General features: G+C 37.2%; 2 protein-coding genes across 4 annotated transcripts; both read right to left on the bottom strand.

The window, feature by feature from the left end:
- Nucleotides 1-1382: 1382 nt before the first annotated feature.
- Nucleotides 1383-12962, bottom strand: LOC129455669 (keratin, type I cytoskeletal 50 kDa). Of its 3 annotated transcripts, none has more exons than XM_073858561.1 (7): nucleotides 12515-12948; nucleotides 12239-12321; nucleotides 11986-12142; nucleotides 11745-11906; nucleotides 11518-11643; nucleotides 11208-11428; nucleotides 1383-1583 (listed from the first exon to the last, which is right to left on the bottom strand). In XM_073858561.1, the coding sequence occupies exons 1-7, from the start codon at nucleotides 12908-12910 to the stop codon at nucleotides 1460-1462; spliced, it is 1269 nt and encodes a 422-aa protein (XP_073714662.1). In that variant the 5' UTR covers nucleotides 12911-12948; the 3' UTR covers nucleotides 1383-1459. The 3 variants fall into 3 exon arrangements, with proteins under 3 accessions (XP_073714662.1, XP_055076404.2, XP_055076407.2); XM_055220429.2 differs by lacking the exons at nucleotides 11208-11428; nucleotides 11518-11643; nucleotides 11745-11906; ... (1 more) ...; nucleotides 12239-12321; nucleotides 12515-12948 and adding exons at nucleotides 1667-1887; nucleotides 1967-2092; nucleotides 2181-2342; ... (1 more) ...; nucleotides 2665-2747; nucleotides 2930-3386; XM_055220432.2 differs by lacking the exon at nucleotides 1383-1583 and adding an exon at nucleotides 10869-11060 and having other exon boundaries at nucleotides 12515-12962.
- A 3585-nt stretch (nucleotides 12963-16547) lies between these two features.
- Nucleotides 16548-18656, bottom strand: LOC129455667 (keratin, type I cytoskeletal 50 kDa). Its single transcript, XM_055220431.2, has 7 exons — nucleotides 18195-18656; nucleotides 17924-18006; nucleotides 17665-17821; nucleotides 17424-17585; nucleotides 17197-17322; nucleotides 16887-17107; nucleotides 16548-16739 (listed from the first exon to the last, which is right to left on the bottom strand). Exons 1-7 carry the CDS (start codon nucleotides 18588-18590, stop codon nucleotides 16607-16609), a joined length of 1278 nt encoding a protein of 425 aa, XP_055076406.2. The 5' UTR covers nucleotides 18591-18656; the 3' UTR covers nucleotides 16548-16606.
- Between the last annotated feature and the right edge of the window lie 8150 nt (nucleotides 18657-26806).

The following is a 26806-nucleotide window of genomic DNA, read 5'->3' as shown; positions in this document are numbered from 1 at the left end:
CAGACATAACTGATCCTATAGAACAGGGTTCCCCAAATCTTACCCTGGAGGTCCAGAGCACATACCTGTGATTTTCTAGTAATCATGAAGACCTTGATTAGCTTGCTCAGGTGTGTTTGATCAGGGTTGGAGCTAAACTCTGCAGTGCTCCGGCCCTCCAGGGGAAGATTTGGAGAAGGGGGCTAGAAGATTAAGTACTATACTATAAAAATGTATGTAAATTTAAAGTAAATAAAGCGGTTGGTTGTCACTGGGTGATCCATTAAAAAAGAGAAAATTATATACTTAAACTTTTAATTTACATTCACATAAACATAACATTTCTGATTAATTCTGTATAATTATCTAAAAAATAAAAAATAAATTTACCGTACTCTTAACTGAAAATGGCTTATTTAATTGTCTGGTATCCAGCTAGCTCATTCTGACATACCAATCAGAATATAAGGCTAGATTGACCCTACAGTTGACGAGGCACTGAGTATTTTACTCTGCCCTGAGCTCTGGCTGCTTTGAGTTTTTTACAGGTCGCAGAGAGTTGAAAAATTTTGAACTTTGCACTTTCAAAGCCCTCTAAGCATTCACGTCTTGTGTTTTCAACTGCGTTAAAAAGCTTTGGTGGACACATAGCCTAAAGCAGTGGTTCTTAAACTGGGGAGCAGGCCCCGAAAGTCTGACAACCACTGGCCTAAGGCACGAATGTTTTACGGCCTTTGGCCTCTAAGGCCATATTTTTGGCCTTATTTATTTATCTGATGCATAGTGTGAGTCACACCCACACACTGATATTACATCCAAGCTGCCGTGGGCAATTACCTCTTTAACATATTGTTTTATGACTGCCGGTGTGACAGTTAAGTTTTATGACGTCCTAAATTCAAAATGGATAATAAAAGTTGTGAAATACAAATAACTCCTTTAGGTTCGACCTGTATCTTTAATTTCAAAATATCCAGACGAGATCAATAAATATATGAGATGAGTTTTATATTTATGACACGCTGATACCTACACAGATGCCAAAAGTTGCAAAATACCAATCACCATTGTAAGTCTGACCTATATCTTTAATTTTAGAATATCCAGAAAAGTAAAAAAAAAGTAAATTTCAGTAGAGTAAGATCTAAAGAACATTATTATATATTATTTGTAATTGCACTATTTAACTGTAGTTTTCATATTAAAATACAACTTTCCATTAGTGTATACCATGCCTTTAAGGTTAAATTTGTTAATTGCTTGATTTTTATTATTATGTTTTTTTTATTTAGTTTTTATTGCTACTTTTTAACCCAACTAACTTTAAGTGTAAGGCAAAAAATGTTTGGTTGATGACGCAACATGTACTATATAGGACAACAATAACAAGACAAGACAAGACATAGGTTCACATTTGGACAAGTTTATTGGTGGTTCACTCTGTGAGATCACTCAGTTGAATGTTTAGCTCAAGAGGGTTTTAACTTTTCACGGTCTCGCTCACAGCCTGAGAAGATGAGCTCACCACTTTGCCATCCACCACCTCCTCCACAATGGTTACCACTTTACGTGTAGTTGAGGAGGATGTGGTTGTAGAAGAGGTACTGTTAAAGCAAAGAAAAAAAATTATTAAGATGCTTGACAGAAATATAACTTTTAAATATCACTTTGTGAAAAGACTCTTTACCTGACAGACTCTCCATCCAGTAGTCTTCTGTATTCTGCAATCTCAATCTCCAGTCTGGTCTTGATATCCAGCAGGACCTGGTATTCATGACTTTGACGTTCCAGATCTGAACGAAGCTTAATCAGCTGCTCTTCCAGGCTGGTCACCTGCATCTGGTAGCCGGTCAACATGGAAGAGTAGCGGTTCTGTGTGTCTGCCAGAGTGGCTTCTAATGAGGCTTTCTATTGGGAGAAAATCAATATTTTATACACTGCGTGATAATGCATTTCACAATATTCATCTCTTAATCTGCCTGCTTACCATACTGAGTTGTGATTGTAGTTCGATTTCAAGACTCTGGAGTGTGCGCTTAACTTCTGTGATTTCCGATCTGGACGTTTGAAGGGTTTCTGTGCTCACAGCGACTTCCTTGTTAAGGGCTTCAGTCTATGAGAGACAATCCAAAGCAGTTAGATAAATCCCAGTGTTTTTTACAACACGGACCCATTTTTATTTTTTAAAAATAACATTTTACCTTGGTCTGGAACCAAGCCTCAAGATCTCTGCGGTTCTTAGCTGCAACAGCCTCGTAATGTTCACGGATTTCAGCCATAACCTTTGTTAGATCTTCTTGTGGTGCTGCGTCAACCTCTACGTGAACCTGTCCGCTCATCTGAGCACGTGCTGCCAAAAGTTCCTAAGGATGCAAAATCAAACCAGTGACCCTGACTTGCTTTCAAAATGATGTTAAGTATAAGAATGAGATTTTTTTCACACCAGATACCTCTTCGTGGTTCTTCTTGAGGAAGATCAGCTCTTCTTTTAAACCCTCAATCTGCATCTCCAGATCAGACCTGGACATTGTCAACTCATCCAGCACTCTCCTCAAGCCAGCAATGTCTGCCTCAACCGACTGTCTCATGCTCAGCTCATTCTCATATCTGCAGAGAAATTAAATTAGTTTAAATGCAAAGTGGATGTGCTACGCCAGTCTCTGGCTAGTTTATACGTGGACTTACTTGACTCTGAAGTCATCTGCAGCCAGCTTGGCATTGTCAATGCTGAGGTAGATTCCTCCATTTACACTAGTGGCTTGCAAAATCTTCAGAAGCAAAAAACAAACAGTTAAAGTCTAATTAAAATCTTGACAATTTGAGAAATACAGCATTTTTACAATCTAGGCAGTTCATAAGGAGACTGATGGTAGTTTAATGATTAACTTGGTAAAATATGCTCTGTACTTTTATAGTACTCGTTTATCAGTAGTTTTATGCTACTATATACCTTGGCCTGGAGATCACTGATAGTAGCATAGTAGGCACTGTAGTCACGAGCCCCGGGTGTAGTCTTGCTCTCCAGGAACTGGCGGATCTTCAGCTCAAACTCAGCGTTAGCCTTCTCGAGAGATCGTACCCTCTCCAAGTAGGTGGCTAGACGGTCATTGAGGTTTTGCATGGTGGCTTTCTCATTTGTAGACACATCAAGGGCATCAGACAGGTTAAAGCCACCAGCTGATCCACCACCTGCAGCAAAGGAACGTGAAGCAGAAGCACTGGAGATACGAACTCCAGATCCTCCAGCACCACCATACACGCTTCCGCTACCCATGGTCGACATTCGGCCACCTCCACCACTGGACAAAGAGGAGCGAGAGAAGGTGCGGCTGGAGTAAGAAGACATCTTTCTGCTGTTCTCTGCTTTGGCTGGAGAATGAGTGAATGAGCGGATGAGTGAAGTGAACACGACCCTCGTTCCTTTTATGTGGTCGAATGGGGGAGGGATTGCAGAGATTTCGTGAGTAGGTGGAGTGAGAAACTTTTGCCCTATTGCCCAATACTGCAGGTGTGGCTGAAGACAGATTTGAGGGATATGTTTTATTTAGAATTTTTTTTTAAAGAATTTCTTATAAAAACATTTACCCGTACCTACACATCCCTTTCTTGCACTGTGTCGGTCGTGTTTTGTAAGTTAACAAAATTAATTTATTAAAGAGTTGCTGCAAAATATAGCTTAATTTGTTTGGTAGGCACTTATATCATTGCTTAAATACACGTATAATTACATTTTAAAATTAAATACGTTTGTCTGAATCTTTCAGCAAATTATCGCCAATTGCTACATTCTTTACTTTATCATGTTAGTTTTATTAAGGCATCATATATAAGTAATGCATGCATTTTTTTGTGGCTCATAGTCAATCAAACATTGCCTAAACTTGCCCAACACAACTGCATGAAACAAGCCCATAACATTCCTCACACGCAAACCATTATAACCATTCAAAAAGTGTATGGCCATAAAACCTGTTTGAGGTGAGCTAAACCTGCTTTTATTTGTCTAATATTCAATGTAGCTCATTTTGCAAATATACGACCTTAGGGAGATATTCCATGTCTGTAATGTGTTTTTTTATTTTGTAAGTAAATTAGTTAATAAAAAACTTCAAAGTGAAAGTTGTATTTGCAACCCGTCAGTTTTTATTGTCACTTCGTGTAATTCCAGACTGACTCCATGGTAGTGAAATTGGAAAATAAAAAATTTAACTTTTGAACGCGATGATTGTTGTAAACTTACTATTAAATTTGTCTTCCTGGAAAGGTATACAATTTAGTAGATTCTGCAATGCAGTAAAAAGCTTGTTAAACTAAATAACAGTTGACACAACAATCATCCTGTTTAAACGTTTACATAATTCTGGCTCTTGACATAAGAGGCAGTTCACATTTTACATCGTTTGCGCGCTCAAATACAATATTCTGAATGTTGATGTGTTGCAAGCACGCTCAAATAAAGAGCAACACGGTGCAACACACTTTTTTCCAGGCGTGTCAACGTTGCAGCCAGTTGAAAATACTTTAACTTTTTAGAATGCCGCATCGGAAAGTGCATAGGACAGACGGATGAAAGCGGCACAATCGCATTTGCACATGGTTTTAGACGCGAAATGTGAATCGCCCCTCACTCCAACGTTTAGGTAATTTATCAATTTTTCCAAATATGACCCATAGAAGCGTCTACTCTGTTGCCTCACAGCCAAAAGGTCCCCGGTACAAGCCTAGGCTTGGTCAAGAGGTCTTTCTGTGTTGAGTTTGCATGTTTTCCCGATTTGGAGATTTCAAAGTGAAATTGTGTATCGATAAACCGGTTCTCACCACAAATGTACCCATAGATGCTAAAATGGCATAAATAAATAAACAAATGAATAATAGCCTCATACCACGTTTATGTTTAAATGAGATCTGACTGTGTACATTTCCACTGTACCATTACTCCTATGTTGTATTTTATATGGTTAAGGAGTGGTTAGGTTTAGAGTAGGGGTGGGGTTATGAACTCCAGAATACCTTTAAAATGGTTTATGAAGCAATTTTTACTTTAACAAATGTAAAGAATTTATGCGTTTTGATCTGATGCATTAGGCAAACAAGGTTATTATGACTATAGGTCTACTATAGGTCATAATAAACTGCTTGCACAAACAACCTATGAGGTCATTTTTTTTGGGGTGGGGGGCAGTCTTCCAACCTGTATAATGTTGCCTTCATAAGCATCACTGAATATTTGCGCTTTTTTGAGTCCTCCAATTGTCTATAGTGTGAAAAGATGTAATTCAACTTTACTGTTGAAAAGTGGTCAAATATGCAAAAAAACTGGAAAAGCAAAGAAAGTGCAGGGTCTAATGGACTCAGAGGCTAAAACAGGTCTATATAATGCATTCCTGCAAATGAAGATTTATGGCGGTGATGACCCTCCTCCCCCTTATTTTCCCTGATTTGTAAGGTGTTTGAATAGCAGGGATAGGGATTTTTATGAAGATCTCTGGGCAGTTTAATGGCTCAAAACAAACAAAGGCTCATGAACTATCACAAAACGTCATCCAGTTTAGGTTTTCTATACTATAGCATTATATTAAGAAACTATAGAACCGTGTTATTTTGTAAAATCATTAATTATTTTGTGTTGTGGACAATATGCAGTGTTTTCCATACATTGATTTATTTGTGCTGGCCCACCACAATTTAAAAATAGATTTTTGCACTGCATGCCTGTTTTAAGTTTATTTAAACAAAGGGGGCGCGAATTCAAAACATGTGTTCGGAGTGTCATGTGTGTTGCTTGTGTTTTCAAAATATGTGTTTGTTGCTTCATGTAAACCATGTGCATCACTAGTCTTGTCAAAATAAGTGCCTCCTGCACACGCATCGAAACCGTTTATGATAAGAGACGCTAACATTCACAAAATAAAAAAACTCACAAGACAGTCACTTTTATAAACCCTTTACACGCCTCTGCAGCAGGCACTTGTTTTGACGGGGCACGTGATGCACATGGTTCACTTGACGCGCTGAAACATATTTTGAAATGACAAACCACACACATGACGAGCTACATACATGTTGTGACCACCTTCGCATCGTGCGCCCTCGAAAAAGAAGTCACCGGCCGGCACTGCTGAACATAAGCCATTACATTCAACAAACAGACTTACCAATGACAGGGTATTTAAACGAGACAAGAACCAATGACATAACAGAAACAAGTAATAATCATGGAAAAAACAGAAAGGCGGAGCAACACAGGAACAGGACGGGACAAGGCACACAAAAATCAGGGAACAACAGAGACTTTAAAATAAGAGTACAAAACACAAGAAACTCACACATTTCCCTGGTGGATTTGCCACCACAAATAAACTGAGTATGTGGAAAACACTGATAAGTAAACATTGGTTATGTGAAATAGCTATTTTGGACAGTTAAAAAAAATCAAACAACAATATTTATAAATATTTTTATTATTTGTAACATTTTCAATATTTTGTAGATCTTGTAAGACATATATTTAGAAAAACAAATTAATTAACTAAACTACCGGTAATAAACTCAGAAAATGTCTCTCTTTTAGCACGCTGGATTTAAATAAACATGTAAATCCAAGTAAATTTTACAGATTTTAATTGGAAAGAACTTAAACAATGTTTTCATGCTTGTTTGATGAAGCATATACAATTAGGGGTTGTGCACACCAAACTTTTAAACGCGGCTGAAAACGCCTGGAGGACGCCGCATGCCAGCTGTTTTTTAGCTGAGCGCTTTGGTACTTCAGCTGTGAGCCGGTTGGTTGTTGTGATATTTGTCCCGCCCCTCCTCCACTCTGATTGGACGACCGTGTGAGAACTGATATTGACAAGTGGAGCTTTTCACCCAAAGTTGAATATTTTTCAACTCTCGGCACTCAGCGTTGGGCGTGGAAAAACCGCTGAGCACCGTTTTTCAGCACGGAAGAAAACCACTAACTGTTGGCTTTTTTGAGAAAAGCTTCTATTGGAATTAATTGAAAACATGCGCGGCCTGAGGGCGTAAAAGCTTTGGTGTGCACACCCCCTTAATGTACATGCACATGTGGAACAGTGTGCAATGCAATGTGTGTTGTGACACATTGCTTCCATAATCAAAAACCTCCCATAAAATTGTGTGTGGCTTGTGGCAGAGTAGATCCTCCGTTGAAACCCTGTTGCTGTTTTGTAGTTCGACCCTTCTCAAGCAACCCACAATTATTTTTTTTTAGAAAATACTCAGTCCCAGTCGCCTTCCCATAACAATTTATCTGTTGTCAGAGAGTTTGCTGAAAGGGATGGTTCACCCCCCCCCAAAAAAAAAAAAAAATCTGTCATCATCAACACGAAGGAAGATATTTTGAGGAATTAATGTTTGTAACTAAACTGATTAAAAACCGTATTAATTTCCATAGTATTCTTTTTTCCTACTATGGAAGTCAATGGGTCTTCTGATCAGTTTGGTTACAAACATTGCTCAAAATATCTTAATGTTCATCAGAACAAAGAAATGTATACAGGTTTGTACAACATAAGTGTGAGTAAATGATTACAGAATTTTTTTTTGTGATTATCCCTTTAACTTGTGACTGGTTTTGGCCCATGAGTACATACATGCATACGTTTTCACAAACAAATCACGATTTACCAAAAAGTTAATGCTAAAAATATATTCTTAATGTACAAAGTAAAACCACCCATACACAATAATCATGTACACTTTAATCATGTACTTTTATAATAATATCTTGAAATGTAATATTTTTGTATCATCTACACATATAACAATTATTATCTTTAGATTCTGTTCTGGTTAAACTACATCAATGCTCTGTGTTACCGCATTCCATCATTTTTTACCTGTTACGCCTGTAGACACACTTTTGAACACACGATTTTTGGCTTCCCCCTCTGACAGCAAAAAACTCCTTAAGCAAAAGAGAAGAAAAGGATTACTATGATAATGAATAGCAGTGAAGTTCTTTGTTGCTCATTTGCCTCTGTGACATACGTCTCTACAGGGCAGTTTCTCAGACAGGGCTTAAAGGTGCCAAAGAATGCATTGAAATAATATGTTAAATCGTTCTTTCATGTTTACATAAAAGGTATGTAACTTTATTAAGTGCAAATATTGTCCAGAAATGTCTATTTACAATTACAACTCTAGGATTTAAATTTTTTGGCCTATTTGGAAGGGTCATGAATAATAATGTTGAAAGTCAATAGTATAACTTCAGCCTAAACATTAGCATATAGCATTATTAGCATGTTGCGCTAAATCAGCAGTCACAACTTTGTTTTTAGGATTTTAACAACTTCGTAATTAATTTAATGTGTAATTTAATGTTGGGGTTTAGATCTTGACTGTGACATCACATTCGTATAATGTTGAGATTGTCCTGTTTTCCAGCAGTCTTTTGCATGCGCAAGGTTTACAAAAAAATGAGGAAACAATTGCGTTTGAGGCTCACAATGTCATTACCATGTACCAAGAGTACCAGCTCTTATTATTCATCTATGCATGTAAATACAGTTTTTTATTCTATGGCACCTTAAACTAGTCCCACATACTGTAAAAAATTATATCAAATCAACATATATTTTTATGTTACTTTAACTAAACAAGTTAAGTTAAACAATTTCAACCTGGTTTTGTTAACACTTAAAATAGTAAATTGAATTGACTTGCAAAACCAAGTTGTTTTAACTTCATGCTTCATTTCTTTACAGTGCAGACTTAAATGCATGTTTGAGCTGTTTAACTTAAAACAGGTTGCACTGATCTATTTTTAAACATATCAGTGGCACTTTTTTGTCACAAGATGCACACCAGCAATGTGTTTGTGTAAGGTACACTGTAAAAAGTGAGAAGTTGGATCAACTTAAAAATATACTCAAATTGCTAACACCTAAAAAAGTTCTTTTCAACTTATATGTTTACGTGAAAAATTTCGGTTAAAAAACTTTTTATTGTGTATGTTTGTAAAAACAACTTTAATGTCCTAATATAAATAAGGCCTAGTCTTTTCTTAATCTAAACTCTGTCTATGAAACCACCTCTACAAGTTTCTCTGGACAAGTGCTGTATTACAGAAAGCCCTTATATGCAGCTGGCGTGGGAGTGTTTAATGTGAATTACCAACCTCGGGCATGCAGACTAAATTCATCAACATTAGAAAATAGTGAAAAATGTGAACAGAACAAACTCTGAATTATTTGTTTATGTGTACTGAATATGAAATATTCTGTAACACTTTACAAAAATGTTGTATTTGTTCACATTAGTAAATGCATTATGAACAAAAAATTAACAATATATTGTATATAAGCATCTATTAATTCTTGTTTATGTAATGACATAAACAAGAATTAATATATATATATATATATATATGAAGAGTTTCGTTGCAAAACGAGATAAATCCATTTTTTTACATTTTTGTCAAAACATTTATTATTATGTTATCATCTTATTATTTTGTTTTATGGTGCTACTTAGCTGTATTTTTTAAGTTATGAAGGTTTAAATCAAAACAAACCAACTGCAGTTGAATTGAAATTAATTGGAATGCACAACCAAAAAACGAGATTTCTCAACAATTCAAAAAACGGTGGTTATCTCGTTTTGCAACGAAACTCTTGATATATATGTGTGTGTGTGTGTGTGTGTGTGTGTGTGTGTGTGTGTGTGTGTGTGTGTATATTTTATTTGATTTTCTTTATAGCGCCAAATAACAATTTGTTATTTTATTAAACAAACTAAATAGCCCTCAATTAATATGTTATTTATCCAAAATTATCCAATTGAGTGCGCACATTTATATTTTACTGTTCGGCTTAATTCACTGCTGCGTGCTGCGTGCCATTGCTCGTGGCAGAAGTTGAACATTTCTCAACTTTCAAGCGGCAATGCGTGCGTCAGCCATTTAGATTGCCTTATGCAAATAACCTAGGCAGAGCCATCCAATTACGTTTATGGAAGACCGGAGCATGTGATGCGGCCACTATGATTGGCTGTTGCCCACGCTTCAGACAAGCCTTCCATCAAGCGTTAACCCTTTCGCCCCGTGTGAATGTACCGTTAGTGTACCTAATATGTATGATGGGTGTGACAGTGTCACACTTATACCTATAGTAAGTAGTAAGTGGTGCTTTGCATACCCCTCTCACACCCCCCCAAAAAAGGGCTGCTGCTTGATGTCATGTTGGTAGTAAAAATATTTTGGGGGTGGTAAAAAAGGTAGTACAAGGTAGTAAATTCACCACTATGATTCCTGCATATACCCTGTATGCAAACGTGCATGAGACCCGAAGACTCAAAAGTATGACAATTTTGCCATTCTATTTATTAGGGCTTTACTTGGAATCAGCTTTCTGTCAGTCATTTATATAAGGCTAGGTCTAAAGGTCCAACCCAGTTTTTTCAATTAATATATTCAGTTTGTAAAAAGATTATACTGTCAAATCAGTCTTGCTGTTTTGAAATATACCTCCCTTGTTTGCATTGAGACCCCTGGCTAATGTTACCTCTAATAGTTATACTTTTCAAAATTTCCTTTATAGGAAAGGATTAGTTGTTTTTTGTTGTTGTCATTGTTTTCACATGTTAAATTAATGATTTTATAAAGTTTCTCTAAAGTAAACCTTTACTAAATCTTTAAAACACATATATAACATCATAATGACCAGAAACCCAATTAATTATTGAAAATCATAACTGCCAAAAACACTTGAAATTAGCATAGAAGTGTTTGGTCTTTAGGTTAGCTGTGACCCTGTTATTTTCTGTTTTCTTTAAAAAACAAACAACTAAACGAAAACAACCTTATGTTTGGTTTTCAAAGTGCAAATACAGTAATGCTCAGAAATGAAGAGACAAGACAAAGATTCACATTTGGACCGGTTTATTGGTTCACTTCACTCAACAGTTTTAGGTCAAGAGTGTTTTAAGAACTTTTCACGGTCTCGCTCACAGCCTGAGAAGATGAGCTCACCACTTTGCCATCCACCACCTCCTCCACAATGGTTACCACTTTACGTGTAGTTGAGGAGGATGAGGATGTGGATGTGGAAGAGACACTGTTAAAGCAAAGAAAAAAGAATATTAAGAAGCTTGACAGAAATCTCACACTCATTTCATTTCCTAGGTTAAACTCGCTCTTAAAACAGTATATTTGAATTAAATACTTTTCTGAAGAGATTATGCATTGTGAAAAGATGCTTCACCTGACAGACTCTCCATCCAGGAGTCTTCTGTATTCTGCAATCTCCATCTCTAGTCTGGTCTTCATATCCAGCAGCATCTGGTACTCCTGACGTTGACGTTCCAGATCTGCACGAAGCTGAACCAGCTGCCCTTCCAGGTTGGTCACCTGCCTCTGGTAGCCGGTTAACATGGAAGAGTAGCGGTTCTGTGTTTCTACCAGAGTGTTTTCCAATGATGCTTTCTATTGGGAGAAAGTTTCTCTTTTAATAAACTGTGTCATGATGACAAGACAACACTTCACAAGATTCATCTCTTTATGTGCTTGCTTACCATACTGAGTTGTGATTGTAGTTCGATTTCAAGACTCTGGAGTGTTCGCTTAACTTCTGTGATTTCCGATCTGGACGTTTGAAGGGTTTCTGTGCTCACAGCGACTTCTTTGTTAAGTTCTTCAGTCTATAAAAGACAACCAAAGCAGTTAGATACATCCTAATTTGTTGTTGTTCACAACGCTGATTCTTTTCATTAAAAACAAAGTAAATGCATATTCATTTTACCTTGACCTGGAACCAAGCCTCAAGATCTTTACGGTTCTTAGCTGCGACGGCCTCGTAATGCTCCCGGATTTCAGCCATGACTTTCGTGAGGTCTTCCTGTGGTGCTGCATCAACCTCTACGTTGACCTGTCCACCCATCTGGCTGCGTGCTGCCAAGAGTTCCTAAGGATGCAAAAACCTGTAAGCCTGACTTGCATCAAAACACGTGACACTGTTTAAACATTCTTGCCACACCCGTTACCTCTTCATGGTTCTTCTTGAGGTAGATCAGCTCTTCTTTTAGACTCTCAACGTTCATCTCAAGATTAGATCTCTCCATTGTCAGCTCATCCAGCACTCTCCTCAACCCAGCAATGTCTGCCTCGACTGACTGTCTCATGTTCAGCTCGTTCTCATACCTGCAAAGAAATTAAATCAGTATAAATGCACGTTTTACTGATTTTTGAAGTGGATGTGCTGTGCCCAGTTTTTGGCTAGTTTATATGTGGACTTACTTGACTCGGAAGTCATCTGCAGCCAGCTTGGCATTGTCAATGCTGAGGTAGATTCCTCCATTTACACCAGTGGCATGCAAAATCTTCAGAAGCACAAAACACATAAATAAACATTAAAAGCCTGGAGTAATTAAGAAATACTATATTTTTAAATTCATACAACATAGAAGATGAAGAATGACAGGATGATGAGAATTGGGAAATTTTTGTTTCAAGTTAATTTAATGATTGACTTGACTAAATAAACTCTGTATCTACTGTTAAAATACCACATACCTTGGCCTGGAGATCACTGATAGTAGCATAGTAAGCACTGTAGTCACGAGCACCGGGTGTAGTCTTGCTGTCCAGGAACTGGCGGATTTTCAGCTCAAGATCAGCATTAGCCTTCTCGAGAGATCGCACCGTCTCCAGGTAGGTGGCCAGGCGGTCATTGAGGTTTTGCATGGTGGCTTTGTCGTTTGCAGACACATCCATGGCATCAGACAGGTTAAAGCCACCAGCTGATCCACCACCAGCAGTAAAGGAACGTGAAGCAGAAGCACTGGAGATACGAACTCCAGATCCTCCGGCACCACCATACACGCTTCCGCTTCCCGTGGTCGAGATACGGACACCTCCACGACTGGACAAAGAGGAGCGACCCAAGGTGCGGCTGGAGTAAGAAGACATCTTGCTGCTGTTCTTTGCTCTGGCTGGAGAATGAGTGAATGTGCAGTGAGAGAAGTCAACACGACCCTCGTTCCTTTTATGTGGATGGACGGGGGAAGGAATGTAGAGATTGCCTGAGGAGGAGGAGAGTGAAACCGAAGCCCTATTGCCCAAGGCTGCAGGTGTGACAAAGAAAACTTTAAGTGGTATGTTTGTGGTATGTTTCATTGAAAGTTAACAGTTAAGTTGCTTAATGGTAATTTACGTCAAACAGGGCTGATAGCAATCATGTTTATCATAGTACAATGTTAAACGTATAAAATTTGCCAAAACATTCTTCACATGAGCAAGTCCTGAGCTTTCCTTATACATTCAATGCACCTTCTGAAATGGAACCATTTCAACCCATCACAACAAACCTGATCATTATCACATCCAAAACCTGTTTTAGGCTGCTATACCTGCTTTTTCTTGTTGTACATGTCAATATAGTTCTTGTTTAGTGTGAATCTTCTGCTTTCAATGCAAATACAGCAAGTTTCATATGAATATGTGCTAGGTTCAATACAAGATAAATGTAGTTGATTGCATTTGAGGCATAATGTTACTTACTAATGATCTATAAACAGGGTTTAAGCCTAGTCCATGACTAACATACTTATTTGAACTGTCCAAACTTAAAATAGTGTGCACTGACTTCTTAAAATATTTAATTGCCATTGATTTATCTCATCATGCACACCAGTAATGTTTTTTGTAAGGTATGTTTGTAAAAAACAACTTTAATGTCCTATTATAACTAAGGCCTAGTTCTGGCTTAAACTAATCACTGTCTGAGAAACTGCCCTCTTATGTGTACACACATAACAAATAGATTCAGTTATGGTTAAACTATATCAATGCTCTTTGTTACTGCATCCCATCCTTCTTTTGTAGTTGTTAGACACACTTTTGTCTGATAGCAAAACCTCCCGAAGCAAAAAAGAATAAAAGAATTACGATGATGATGAATATTTGTGAGGTTTTTTGCTCATGTGCTGTGACACATCTCTATAAGTTTTACGTTGTGAAAAACCCTACCCAGTCTCATGTAGATGCATAATATATATAGCACAAAGTGTGAAAATCATGCAATACATGCGCCAAATTCCACTTTGGCGTGCATGTGATGCGCCAGTCCTTCCCATTCACTTAAGCGGCGCATCTTTTTTGTCGTTTTATCCATTGGTTTCTCATTCTCTCCGCTTTTTAAACCATTCTCGCCTGGGTCTAGGGTCAGATTTGAGATTTGCTTAAGGAGGTTATTTAATATACAGGTTTCTTCATGTTTTTGTCTATATTTAAGCCATGGTCACTTGGAGTTGGGGTTAGAATTGGGGTTTGGGTTAGGATGTCATTTTTATATAACAAAAAGTTGTTCTAATCCTAAACCAAAGCGAAAATGGTAAAAAAGCAAAAAAAAATTAGAAACCAATAAATAATAGGAAGGACTGGCATCTCATATGCACGCCAAAGTGGAATTTGGCATGTGTATTGCACGATTTTCACACTTCGTGCCATTTACATGCAACTCCGGCGGCATGTGGGTGTTTTATGTGAATTACTAACCTTGGGGTTAGGTATGCACCCTTATATGCAGATGGCTTGGTTTATTTTTTATTTTTTAGTGAATTACTAACCTTGGGTATGCACTTGCACAATTAATCGGAAAACCGAATGGGGATTACAGGTGAAACAATTAGATAATCGCCAAATGCCTCAATTACAGCTATCCATTTGTGCAAATTTTTTGCGTTTCGCTTGTAAAAACCACAGGCGGATGACATCAAATTAAAGCGAGAACGATTGATAAGCAGACTCCTCTGTATGATTTCTCAAATCGCTCTCGCAGTGCTTTGACATCACCCACCTGTCGGTTCTTGCAGCGCCGCATGAAGTTAAGCATTCAAATTTCTGCAGCTGACCGACTTTAAGTGACGCTGAAAGAGCCTATCATGTCCTTTGTTTCCTGCTAAGTAAAAGTGGCATGTAAAAAGACAGTGCAGCACATGGTGCAGGTATTTTTAAATAATTTGTTTTAAAAAATACATTTTGTTTTGTGTATCAACGTCATTCCAGGACAGATCAAACTTGAGCGCTGCTGACTCTGTTTAGACACTTTGAATGCATCTGCACGATAGCATTGCACAGGGAGCTGACTATCAAAATAGTCAAGTTAAAAAAGTTTGTATTTAAAGTCGAACAGTCTACAAAACTGGCATTACCTAAAGTAAACTGTCTGTATATCTTGTAAGTCATCTACACTTTTTGTCTGTTTAACTTCCAGTGGCAGCTGATTTGAATGGATATTTAAGGAATAAAAAGGTATTGAAATACATGAATATATTCATAGTCTAATAGATAACTTTATACTGCATATTGGTTCAGTAAGAGGGGAATTTCTCTTCAAAAAAATAAAAACGTTTTTTAGGAAGTGTTCAGTTGTTTACAGTTGGGTTTTTGTAATGTAGCGTTGACTTTTTAATTTTACTCTTTGGAGAAAGCAAACTCTTATCCTGTGTTATCCCAAAAAGGTGGTGTTTTAAATAAATTACTGCATCCACAACAACAACAAATTTCAAAGGCCTTCAAATGTTTAACACATGTGATTTTGCATAATTTTTTTAAATTTTAACATAAATTTAATCAAATTTTTAGCTTGATAAAACAGAAAAGTAATGGGGAAAACATGTTTAATCACTGTCGTGCTTAAATTATTTCGTACAGCGTATAAAAAACACTTTCTCAGATTATTCTGAAAATTAGAGTGGTGTGAGGGCCCTCCAACACAAATTTGCCTAGGGCCTCCAAATATCTAGAACCGGCCCTGCTAATAAACACCCTTATATGCAGTTGGCTTGGGAGTGTTTTATGTAAATTACTAACCTTGGGCATGCAGACTCAATTCATCAACATTAGAATGAGGTTAAATTAAATTCATGTGCATATGCATGTTGTGAATCAGGAGGGAATGTTTAAAAGTGCATGTTAAAACAAATAATGTATGCACGATTAATGAATGGGACCTGATGACTCAAAAGTATGATTTAAAAGTTTCTCTCTGAAGATTAATTTTGATTCTCCAAAGTATGTTTGGCAATTTATTTTCTATTATATTTTTATTAGGGCTTTACTTTGAAAGCCCAGTCTCTCAAATTAATAGATTCAGTTTGTATAAAGAGATTGTAAAATTATACCAGTCTTGCAGTTTTGAAATAAATACTTCCTTTCTTCTTTGCATTGAGACCTCTGGCTAATGTTACTATACCTCTAATAGTTAGTGTTATACTTTTCAACCTTTCAGTTGTATATTTATAGGTATTAGTTGTTTGCTGTTGTCACATGTTCATGATTTAATAAAGTTTCTTTAGAGTAAATCTTTACTAAATCTTTAAAATTCATTTCACTCTATAATGACCAGTAACCCAATGAATTATTGACAATCATAACTACCAAAAACGTGAAATATTCCACTTTCATAAAAAAATTCAGATAATGCTTCATTGAAACTGCATATTATGAAAATTTAATATTCCTTTAATGTTAGCTAATGTAAACAACCTTGTATTTGGTTTGTAAAGTGCAAAAACAGTAATGCTCAGAAAAGAAGAGACAAAGATTCACATTTGGACCGGTTTATTGGTTCACTTCACTCAACAGTTTTAGCTCAAGAGTGTTTTAGGAACTTTTCACGATCTCGCTCACAGCCTGAGAAGATGAGCTCACCACTTTGCCATCCACCACCTCCTCCACAATGGTTACCACTTTACGTGTAGTTGAGGAAGATGAGGATGTGGATGTGGAAGAGACACTGTTAAAGCAAAGAAAAAAGAATATTAAGAAGCTTGACAGAAATCTCACACTCATTTCATTTACTAGGTTACACGCTCTCTAAGTACAATACTTTTGACCTAAATACTTTTCTGTAGAGATTATGCATTGTGAAAAGATGCTTCACCTGACAGACTCTCCATCCAGGAGTCTTCTGTATTCTGCAATCTCCATCTCTAGTCTGGTCTTCAAATCCAGCAGGATCTGGTACTCCTCACGTTGACGTTCCAGATCTGAACGAAGATGAACCAGTTGCTCTTCCAGGTTGGTCACCTGCCTCTGGTAGCCGGTTAACATGGCAGAGTAGCGGTTCTGTGTTTCTCCCAGAGTGTTTTCCAATGATGCTTTCTATTGGGAGAAAGTTTCTCTTTTAATAAACTGTGTCATGATGACAAGACAACACTTCACAAGATTCATCTCTTTATGTGCTTGCTTACCATACTGAGTTGTGATTGTAGTTCGATTTCAAGACTCTGGAGTGTTCGCTTAACTTCTGTGATTTCCGATCTGGACGTTTGAAGGGTTTCTGTGCTCACAGCGACTTCTTTGTTAAGTTCTTCAGTCTATAAAAGACAACCAAAGCAGTTAGATAAATCCTAATTTGTTGTTGTTCACAACACTGATTCTTTTCATTAAAAACAAAGTAAATGCATATTCATTTTACCTTGACCTGGAACCAAGCCTCAAGATCTTTACGGTTCTTAGCTGCGACGGCCTCGTAATGCTCCCGGATTTCAGCCATGACTTTCGTGAGGTCTTCCTGTGGTGCTGCATCAACCTCTACGTTGACCTGTCCACCCATCTGGCTGCGTGCTGCCAAGAGTTCCTAAGGATGCAAAAATCTGTTAGTCTGACTTGCATCAAAACATGTGACACTGTTTAAACATTCTTGCCACACCCGTTACCTCCTCATGGTTCCTCTTGAGGTAGATCAGCTCTTCTTTTAGACTCTCAACCTGCATCTCAAGAGTAGATCTCTCCATTGTCAGCTCATCCAGCACTCTCCTCAACCCAGCAATGTCTGCCTCGACTGACTGTCTCATGCTCAGCTCATTCTCATATCTGCCAAGAAATTAAATCAGTATAAATGCTTAGGACGTTTTAGAGACGTTTTTGAAGTGGATGTACTTTGCCAGTTTTGGGCTAGTTTATATGTGGACTTACTTGACTCTAAAGTCATCTGCAGCCAGCTTGGCATTGTCAATGCTGAGGTAGATTCCTCCATTTACACCAGTGGCATGTTGAATCTTCAGGAGCACAAAAAACATAAATAAACATTGTACTTAGGAAATACTATATTGTTCAATAACTTCAACATAGACATTTAGTAAGAAGAATGATAGGATGTTGAGAATTGGCTCATTTTCATCTCAAGTTAATTTAATGATTGGCTTGACTAAATAAACCCTGTATCTACTGTTAAAATACCACATACCTTGGCCTGGAGATCACTGATAGTAGCAAAGTAAGCACTGTAGTCACGAGCACCAGGTGTAGTCTTCTTGTCCAGGAACTGGCGGATCTTCAGCTCAAGATCAGCATTAGCTTTCTCGAGAGATCGCACCTTCTCCAGATAGCTGGCCAGACGGTCATTAAGGTTTTGCATGGTGGCCTTCTCATTTGTAGACACATCTATGGCATCAGACAGGTTAAAGCCTCCAGCTGATCCACCACCAGCAGCAAAGGAACGTGAAGCAGAAGCACTGGAGATGCGAACTCCGGATCCTCCGGCACCACCATACACGCTTCCGCTACCCATGGTCGAGATACGGACACCTCCACTACTGGACAAAGATGAGCGAGAGAAGGTGCGGCTGGAGTAAGAAGTCATCTTGCTGTTGTTCTTTGCTCTGGCTGGAGAATGAGTGAATGAGCGGTGAGTGAAGTCAACACGACCCTCGTTCCTTTTATGTGGATGGATGGGGGAGGGAATGTAGAGATTGCCTGAGGAGGAGGAGAGTGAAACCAAAGCCCTATTGCCCAAGGCTGCAGGTGTGACAAAGAAAACTTTAAATGGAATGTGGTATGTTTCATTGGAAGTTAACAGTTAAAGTTGATTAAGGTAATTCTTGTTAACTATAGCCGTTAGCAATATTGTTTCTAGTACAAAGTTTAAAATGCATAAATGTTTAAATCAGCAAGCCCCACAAGTCTTGAGCGAGTGCATAATTGCCCTCAGGGCTGTGGGTTCAAGGAGTAGAGGCGCTCAGAACGGTAATTGTCAGATCCCAAAATGTAACCCCTGTATTTGGAAAATCAGCTTTCTCTGTACAAGGCACAAAAGCCTGGAGTTGTTTATTCACTGAGGTGAAAGGAGAATCAAATTGAATCAAAAAACTCAAAGACTCTTTAATTAGAGGTAAAAAATGTGAGCACTGAATGTCGGCTTTGTTTGTGTAATACTGTATTGTATTGTTTAATTATTGTAAAGGCCCACCATGGACTGATATTGAGAATTAGCCTCTGCTAAAATCTTGTAGTATGTAACATGAGCTTATGTAACATACTTGTCCCTATTCAAATAAACTTTTTAAAAAAATGCCCAAAACCCCTGAGCAAGCCCTCAGCATTCCTTATACACCTACAATGTGCCTACTAAAAGACAAAACTGATCATTATCACATCCAAAACCTGTTTTAGGCTGCTATACCTGCTTTTTCTTGTTGTACATATCCAGGGACGTGCACAGGAATTTTGAGGGGCAGTTGCTCTGACCAAAAAAAGGGCACCCCCCCCCAAAAAAAACTCACGGCCTACATGAAGGACTGAGAATAACAGGGTCTTTATTAAAATATATATACACAAAGAAGTAAAACTCTGAAATACAGCACTCATTCACCTTAACTACTACTAATAATAACACAGAAAAACATGACTTTGACATGAAAATCCCTACATCAATATATCTATCAATATCCTATCAAGTCACTGGTTTCTCCAAATTTAAAGGAACAGTATGTAAGAAATGTATATAAATGAATCATAAAATGGCCCTGATATGTCACTAGACATTAAGAAATCATTTTCATTTCAAATCCTTATATCACTCACAACAGTGGTCTGGCCAGGATATTGTCATTTATAAAGTGGAGTTGCAGCCCTCAACTGATGTTTATGTTGTCATTTTGTGTATTGGTCACCAGTTGTGTGATTGCAGTACCAGTTTTGGCCACAATTTTTGTGATTGTAATACCAGTTTTGGCCACAATCCTACATACTGTTACTTTAATAACTGAAATACTTTGTAAGGAAACGACTCAAACGAGTCATTCATTCGCGAATGCCCCAGAAAAACGAAATGGCAATTTAAAAATAAAATACACATTATGTAATTACTAAAAATACAGTAATGAAGGAACGCCGCACAGTATAATGAAGTAAAAGTAAAATTTATTTTTTTCCACCTTGGAAGGGCAACTTGAGTCGAGAAGGGCATATGGGCAGTTGCTCGGGCAACCTAAGCAACCACCCTGTACACGTCCCTGTACATATTAATATAGTTCAGTAGTTCTCTTGTTTAGTGTGAATCTTCTGCTCTCAATGCAAATACAGCAAGTTTCATATGAATATATGCTAGGTTCAATACAAGATAAATGTAGTTGATAGCGTTTGAGGCATGTTAGCTAAAAAAAAAAACTGCACTGAAGCTAAAACAATCTCTTACATTTACTTGTTTTGCAGACATTTTTATTGAAAGCGAGTCACAAGTAAGGAACGTCAAGCAGTTTAAAAAGGCCAACAATATTTTTGTACTTTTGGAATGGAAAGTTTCAAAAGCAAGCTAGAGCATCACAGAAGCTAAAGCAAATATAAAAAGCAGGAAAGTAAACAAAATGGAGAGTTTCTTCTGTAAATACAAAGGGTGTGGCTTTCCTTCTTCGATATTCAATTAAAAATATCAACGTTGCTAGTAAGAATGATGTGGAGCTAAAACAAAGGTTTATTTGAGTTTACATTCCACAATAAGACCATATCAATAAAATATGTATGTACTATGGAAATTAAATAATCTACTCTAACCTCCTAAGACCTGAATGTCCACAAATGTGGACATGACATTTTTTTTATATTTTCACCGATAATACCTAATTCTGTGTAACTAGAACCTGTTGTACACAAACATGGACAAATATGCTGATTCATGTTCTTAGAAAACAATTTGGTTAAGCCCAAAATAGCTGGTAGTCTTAAAAGGCTAAAGTTACATTTTCTAAAGTGAACATGCAGCTATTCTAACTTTTGGAAGTGCAGAAAGTTGATTAAGTTCATGCAAGAAATACCATAAATTAATGATTAATAAATTAAGGATCATCTGTTATTAATACTAAATCGAAACTAGGCCAGTGAATATAATAGCTAATGTGCATTATATTTGTTAAAATTGCAACATCTAGTTTCATTTTGTATACAGTTTCATTAAAATGGTGTAACTTAAGCATTCTGGTCGACTTGCCAATGTAAACACACAAGTATGTATGCGTGTTTGCACTTTGCTGTTAAACCTGCCTTGCTACACCAAAGCTTTGCTTACTAAGGCCATCCATTATCATAATCACTGATAAATAGTATCCCAATGTTCATGTAATTTCTATTTCCACAATAGAAACCGCAATATTTACGTCCACCATTTTGGGAAGGTCAAAATCCGATTTTAATAAAAGTAGGCTTGGAAATAAAATTTTGCATTGTGTTTCCCTCTCTTTCCACATATCACTTTGTCACAAATAATTCTGCACAGTTTATATCTGAAAACCCAGGTGAAAAAGTAGTACACTTCCGCATAGTAAGTGCTATATTTTCGCACACTCATTTTATACTTAGTTTAAATGTGGATTTTGATATGAGTGTTATGTTATAGTTGAAGTTGTATATAAAACCAGTTTGAGTCTTGAATACTGCAATTTATGAAGTGTGTTACTGATGTTTATGCAGTTTTCTTGTACTTATTGAGTATGTATGTATTCTTATATTTTTCTGTATGTTTCTTTCTTTACATTTCTTTTGTGAATTGATGTCTTTTTCACTATGGGGAGATTGTGGTGTTGATTACAGAAGTAAAAACTACAACTCCCAATACTGAACTACAACTCTCCCACATGACTTTCACAGGTGCGGCAATCATTGTTGATTGTCTTGATGTATCTGAACATGGTTAAGCGATGTGCCGCATTTGTTGTTTGTCCCTGAAGATGGTCTTTTGACCGAAAGCTTGGTTATTAAAACCTGTAGCTAAGGATTTAAGTGTGCAGTAGTGATGCAAAGTCCGATTCATTTCCCCGAACCGGCTCATTTCGGACAGTTCGGCTCATTGAACCGGTTCAAAAAGCCGATTCACCGGTTCCTGACGTTATCAAGAAATGACATCACTTCGCATTTACTGTATCAATGAAACATTCAAATAAAGTCGTTTGTGTCAACACATTAAAACATTAAAAAAAAAACTTTTTGTGAAGGCATCTAGCTGATTTATTGCCTTTCATTCACAAGAAGTTAGTAATGTTTGTGGTCACAGTTTCAATCGCGGATGATAAATAATAAATGCCAGATACAACTGACCAGTTTTGACAAGCCTACAACTTCAATAAGATTCCTAAAAGTGATGTACAATTGCGGATGTGTAAGTATAAATAATAAATACACTTGTGTGTTAAACTCATTGGTCTTCCTTAAACAACTACAATATGATTTGCATGCACAATAAATCGTACCAAAACTAAAGCTTTTTAATAAACAAGCTTATTAAGAAACTAATAAAAAAAGAAACTTCGCGCTTCAGGCTCATTCAAATCCTCGATGATTCACACGCAGTGTCAGCAACTCATCCGTCAGAATCGTCGGCAATCCTCGCCTCGGCAATCATCGACAAAAATCGTCCGGTTCTTGAGTCCGACGTGCTATTTCGGCTGTGCGTCCTGCGTCATCAACCCGGAACCTATGCCCAAAACTAACGTTTGATTCAGTTCGATTTGTGAACCGGTTCGACCGGTTACTTCCTGAGAACCGGCTCAAAAGAACGATTCGTTCAAGAACCTAACATCACTAGTGTGCAGACGTCTTTATTTTCATTGACTACTTTATTGTCTGGCACCTTATTGATCGTGAGTGCGGTGTAACTCTTCTTATACTTAATATACTAAAAATTAATCTTTAGTACTTCTTAGGGGCCAGTCACACCAAAAGCGCCCTGCCCATAGAATATCATTCAAAAAAGGCGCCTGCAACTGCCATAAACGCTTTTGGTGTGACTGCAGCCTTAAGATGTTCTTAAGATCATCGAAGTGTACTTCAATGTGCTATTTTGAGACACCATAATTATGAACTAAAATGTGCTAACAATGTATTTAAAAAATTAATTTAGTTACCACTTGTAGTAAACTTGAACCCATCTTTGTATGAAAGTTGAGTTCAAGTTTAATACAAGTGTTAAATAAATACATTTTTTAATACAGAGATATTATTTTAAAAGTGCATTTTAGTTAATATTCATGGTGTCTCAAAATAACACATGAAGTACCCTTAGATAATCTTAAGAACATCTTAAAAAGTACTAAAGATGATTTTTTTAGTATATTAAGTACAAAATTAGTGTGCGAAAATAAATCACTTTAAGTACACTATGGAAGTGTACTACTTTTTCACCTGGGAACTAAACAGAGTATTAATTGAAATTGGTTGTTTTATTATTGATCTTCTGTACCCTTACGAAAATTAACTATGGTATTACTACAGTTAAAAAAAAATGGTTACTGTAGTAAAACATAGCTTTGCTAATAGTAATCAATACACAAAAAAACATGGTTACTACACTTTTACAACAAAAAACATAGTTAATTTTCGTAAGGGTACACATGGCTGCATAGTGGCCTAGTAATCACAAATGCATCATGTTGGATAAGTTAAACCATAAATCAATGTAGCTGTCATAAAATGTATGTAATATCCCTTACTAAATTTAACTATGGTTTACCTATATAGTATTCATACTCCTTTGGTTATATTTACAGTGAAACCATAGTTTAAATTTACTATAATCACACAATAATAACCATAGTTGAATTATGGTATGTATAGTAAAACTATATCTAATACAAATGGTAATCAATCTGGCAAAAAACAAATCTTCTACCTTTTGCTATAACAATGTTTTACACCCAAATGCATATTTCTTCAAAATGTCACATGTAGCAATATACAGTAGTTTGTAAATGTTGATAGCCACCACCTGGTTGTATCTGATATTGAACAACCGATGCCTGCCAAAAATATTAAATGCCATTAGAATGGGTGTCGACCTTTTTAATTTAATTATGTCATTCTGTTATCTACCAGCAGATGGTAAAAGGAAAGATTAGCTGTTCATTCCGGCTGCCGTACTTTTAGCTTAGTAAGGGCTTAGGGTGAGAGGTCTCCCTGAAACAAACAGGAAATATGATCTTTGACTTTGGTGATGGATTTATGCCTATTAATTTAAAAGCTTAAAGTCAAGATTATTTAAAGTAATTTGTCAGCATTTAATTTCTCACATGTTGTGCATTCAACCAAAGTGGTTTGTAAACATACAGTTTAAAAATTAGTTACTTCAACCCAATGCTGGGTCAAAAAGAGACAAGCCCAGCCCGTTAGTTTGTAATTTAACCAATGCTGGGTTGTTTCAAACCAAAATGCAACCCATTGTTGAGTCAAATATACATATTTTATGGGTTAATTTAACAAGTATATAAAATATACATATTTTATGGGTTAATTTAATAAGTTGGACTGCCTCTTTGACCCAACACTGGGTTAAAAAGAACTAAAATGAATAATTATTTGTTCGTTTTTTAAAAGAAAAACTTAAAAATATGTGTTTTAAGTAGCCTAAATAAAAACGAATAAGTTTTGGTGCAAATTGCTGCCACTACCTGGATTGACATTTTACACTTGCTAAAGGCCAATTCACACTGGTCAGACAACTACCAACTCCAACAGACACCAACAGTTACCAACAGACACCAACATTCTAAAGTTTCATTTACTTTGATCCAACGACTGCCAACCGGGGTTTCACAGTGTGAATTGGCCTTAAGTGTGTCCTATTGGGTAAATAATTCTGCATGCACATTTTGGATCTTCACGCCCACTAGAACACTTGAGACAAATACAGGAAATACGTCATAGTCAAGTGGTCTAGTGCAAAGACCGCAAGTTTTGGAATTTGATCGCAGCCTAAGTTTTCCTTGGCTATGGGTGAATTACCTCAAAAGCAAAATAAGGTGTGTTTAAAACACAATTACCACAAACATATTGAATTTTTTTACATTACAACTTTGAGCAAGTGATAAGAATGTGAGTTTTTACGAGTTTTCCAAACCCTAGGTTTGCTTACATTTACATTTGCTTGTTTTGCAGATGCTTTTATCTAAAGTGACTTACAGGGCATTAAATCTATAATTTTTTTCATCAGTAAGTGTGATCTCTGGCAATTGAACCCCTGAACTTTGCGTTGCTAACGCAATGCTCTAACGGTTCATAGATATACACTAGATGTCGCCTTGAGGTTCTAAGCATGCGCCAAAACCGCCGCCATCCTGGAACAGGGGTCTTGTCATTGGAAGTAGCTAGGTAACGCTTCTATATCTCTATGGCGAGATCTCTGGCACATTCATATGAATCCCCCGAGTGCATCGGGTGATACCGTTCACATGACGCATGGCTGTTCTATCTGTGTTGCTGCTCCCCTCTGCCATTCCTTTCTTGTTGAGATGAACAAGCGGGGGAACCGTAGAACTAAGATAGATGCATACGACAAGCAAACACGGGCGGGTCTGCCCCTGTTCCCTGTCATAGCACAGCCACTCGTGTTCTACGCTCGCGGAGTCTCCCGCTCCTTTCCCCGCAGTGGTGAGTTCTCTTAACGGCTTCTTAGAGTTAGCACGCGGTCTAACGGCTTGCTGCCTCTAAATGCAGCAGTCTAGTGTTCAACAATTACAGAGCTTCATGCCCCTCCCCTCCTGGAGCGGCGCGATCTCATTCGTCTGCTCGATAGGGCGGACACACTGCTATTGGAGCACTAAGAACACTCATTATAAGAGGTTCTAATTATGCGCCAAAACCGCCGCCATCTTGGAACAGAGGTCTTGTCATTGGAAGTAGCTAGGTAACGCTTCTATATCTCTGCCTGTACTTCAGTGCTGGACTTTTATGCTGCGTATGGATGTTAGGCCTACTAGCACTATGCATTTTATTTAGAAAAAGTAGATTTTCTTAATATCAAACACTTAAAATTTTCTCTGGACTCAATGCTAAATACATGTCTGACTGTTGGAACAAAAAAAACTAGAAAATTGCCTTCATGACGATTTATGGTGATTTTATTTCCCCTACCCTTTTGCCTACATTGATGCTGATGCAGTAAAGAGGAGGGGTTTTCCTATTTCAATATGGCGACTCTATTTTACGCATTCGTTCTAATGAACTGCCATAGCCAAGGCGACATCTGGTGTTTACATCTATGCTAACGGTGCCTACTGGACTCTAACTGACATTTACTTTATTTGTTTTTTATATGTTTTTTTTTTTTTTTTTTGCTAAGAATAATTATGTAATTAGGTTTAGCGTTACTGTGTGCATTACAGCTTAACACATAAGCTTTTCACACTGAACTTATCTTTGTTTTTAAACCGTTTTAACCCTAGATCAAGGAGGGTTTCACACTTCTAATTTTAAAGCGAGATTATGCCTGAAATTAACCTAGGGTTATAAAAACCATGCTCAAATGCAAAGTTAGCATCGCTTTTATGCATTTCCAATCATGAATGTTGACCCAGAGTTTAGGAATGCACAGTGTGAAACCCCAGATTATGAATACCCATGGTTATCTCTTAAGTATGAACAGTATGCAACTTAAAACAGATAACTTAGCCTTTCGTTAACTCTGGATTAACTATTTCCAGTGGGAAAAGCCTAGAATGTGTTGTAACCACATGTGCTCAAATTTTAGTGTAACAGTTTTTAATAGTTAATAGGTAATTCACATAATAATGAAAAAACAAGACACAAAGGCATAAA

The sequence above is a fragment of the Misgurnus anguillicaudatus genome, chromosome 20 (assembly GCF_027580225.2).
Source record: "Misgurnus anguillicaudatus chromosome 20, ASM2758022v2, whole genome shotgun sequence".
In the NCBI taxonomy this organism is placed as follows: Eukaryota; Metazoa; Chordata; class Actinopteri; order Cypriniformes; family Cobitidae; genus Misgurnus; species Misgurnus anguillicaudatus.
This window is presented reverse-complemented; position numbering and strand designations above follow the sequence as displayed.

Bases quoted from the DNA above. Each gene is read 5' to 3' on its own strand.
- LOC129455667 (XM_055220431.2), bottom strand. From the start codon at position 18,590: ATGACTTCTTACTCCAGCCGCACCTTCTCTCGCTCATCTTTGTCCAGT. The intron at 17,822-17,923 runs GTAAGTCCACAT...ATTTCTTGGCAG, and splicing joins GCAGATGACTTTAGAGTCAA to ATATGAGAATGAGCTGAGCA. The intron at 17,323-17,423 runs GTAAAATGAATA...TGTCTTTTATAG, and splicing joins AGGCTTGGTTCCAGGTCAAG to ACTGAAGAACTTAACAAAGA.
- LOC129455669 (XM_055220432.2), bottom strand. From the start codon at position 12,910: ATGTCTTCTTACTCCAGCCGCACCTTGGGTCGCTCCTCTTTGTCCAGT. The intron at 11,429-11,517 runs GTAAGCAAGCAC...TTCTCCCAATAG, and splicing joins TACAATCACAACTCAGTATG to AAAGCATCATTGGAAAACAC. The intron at 11,061-11,207 runs GTGAAGCATCTT...TTGCTTTAACAG, and splicing joins CTGGATGGAGAGTCTGTCAG to TGTCTCTTCCACATCCACAT.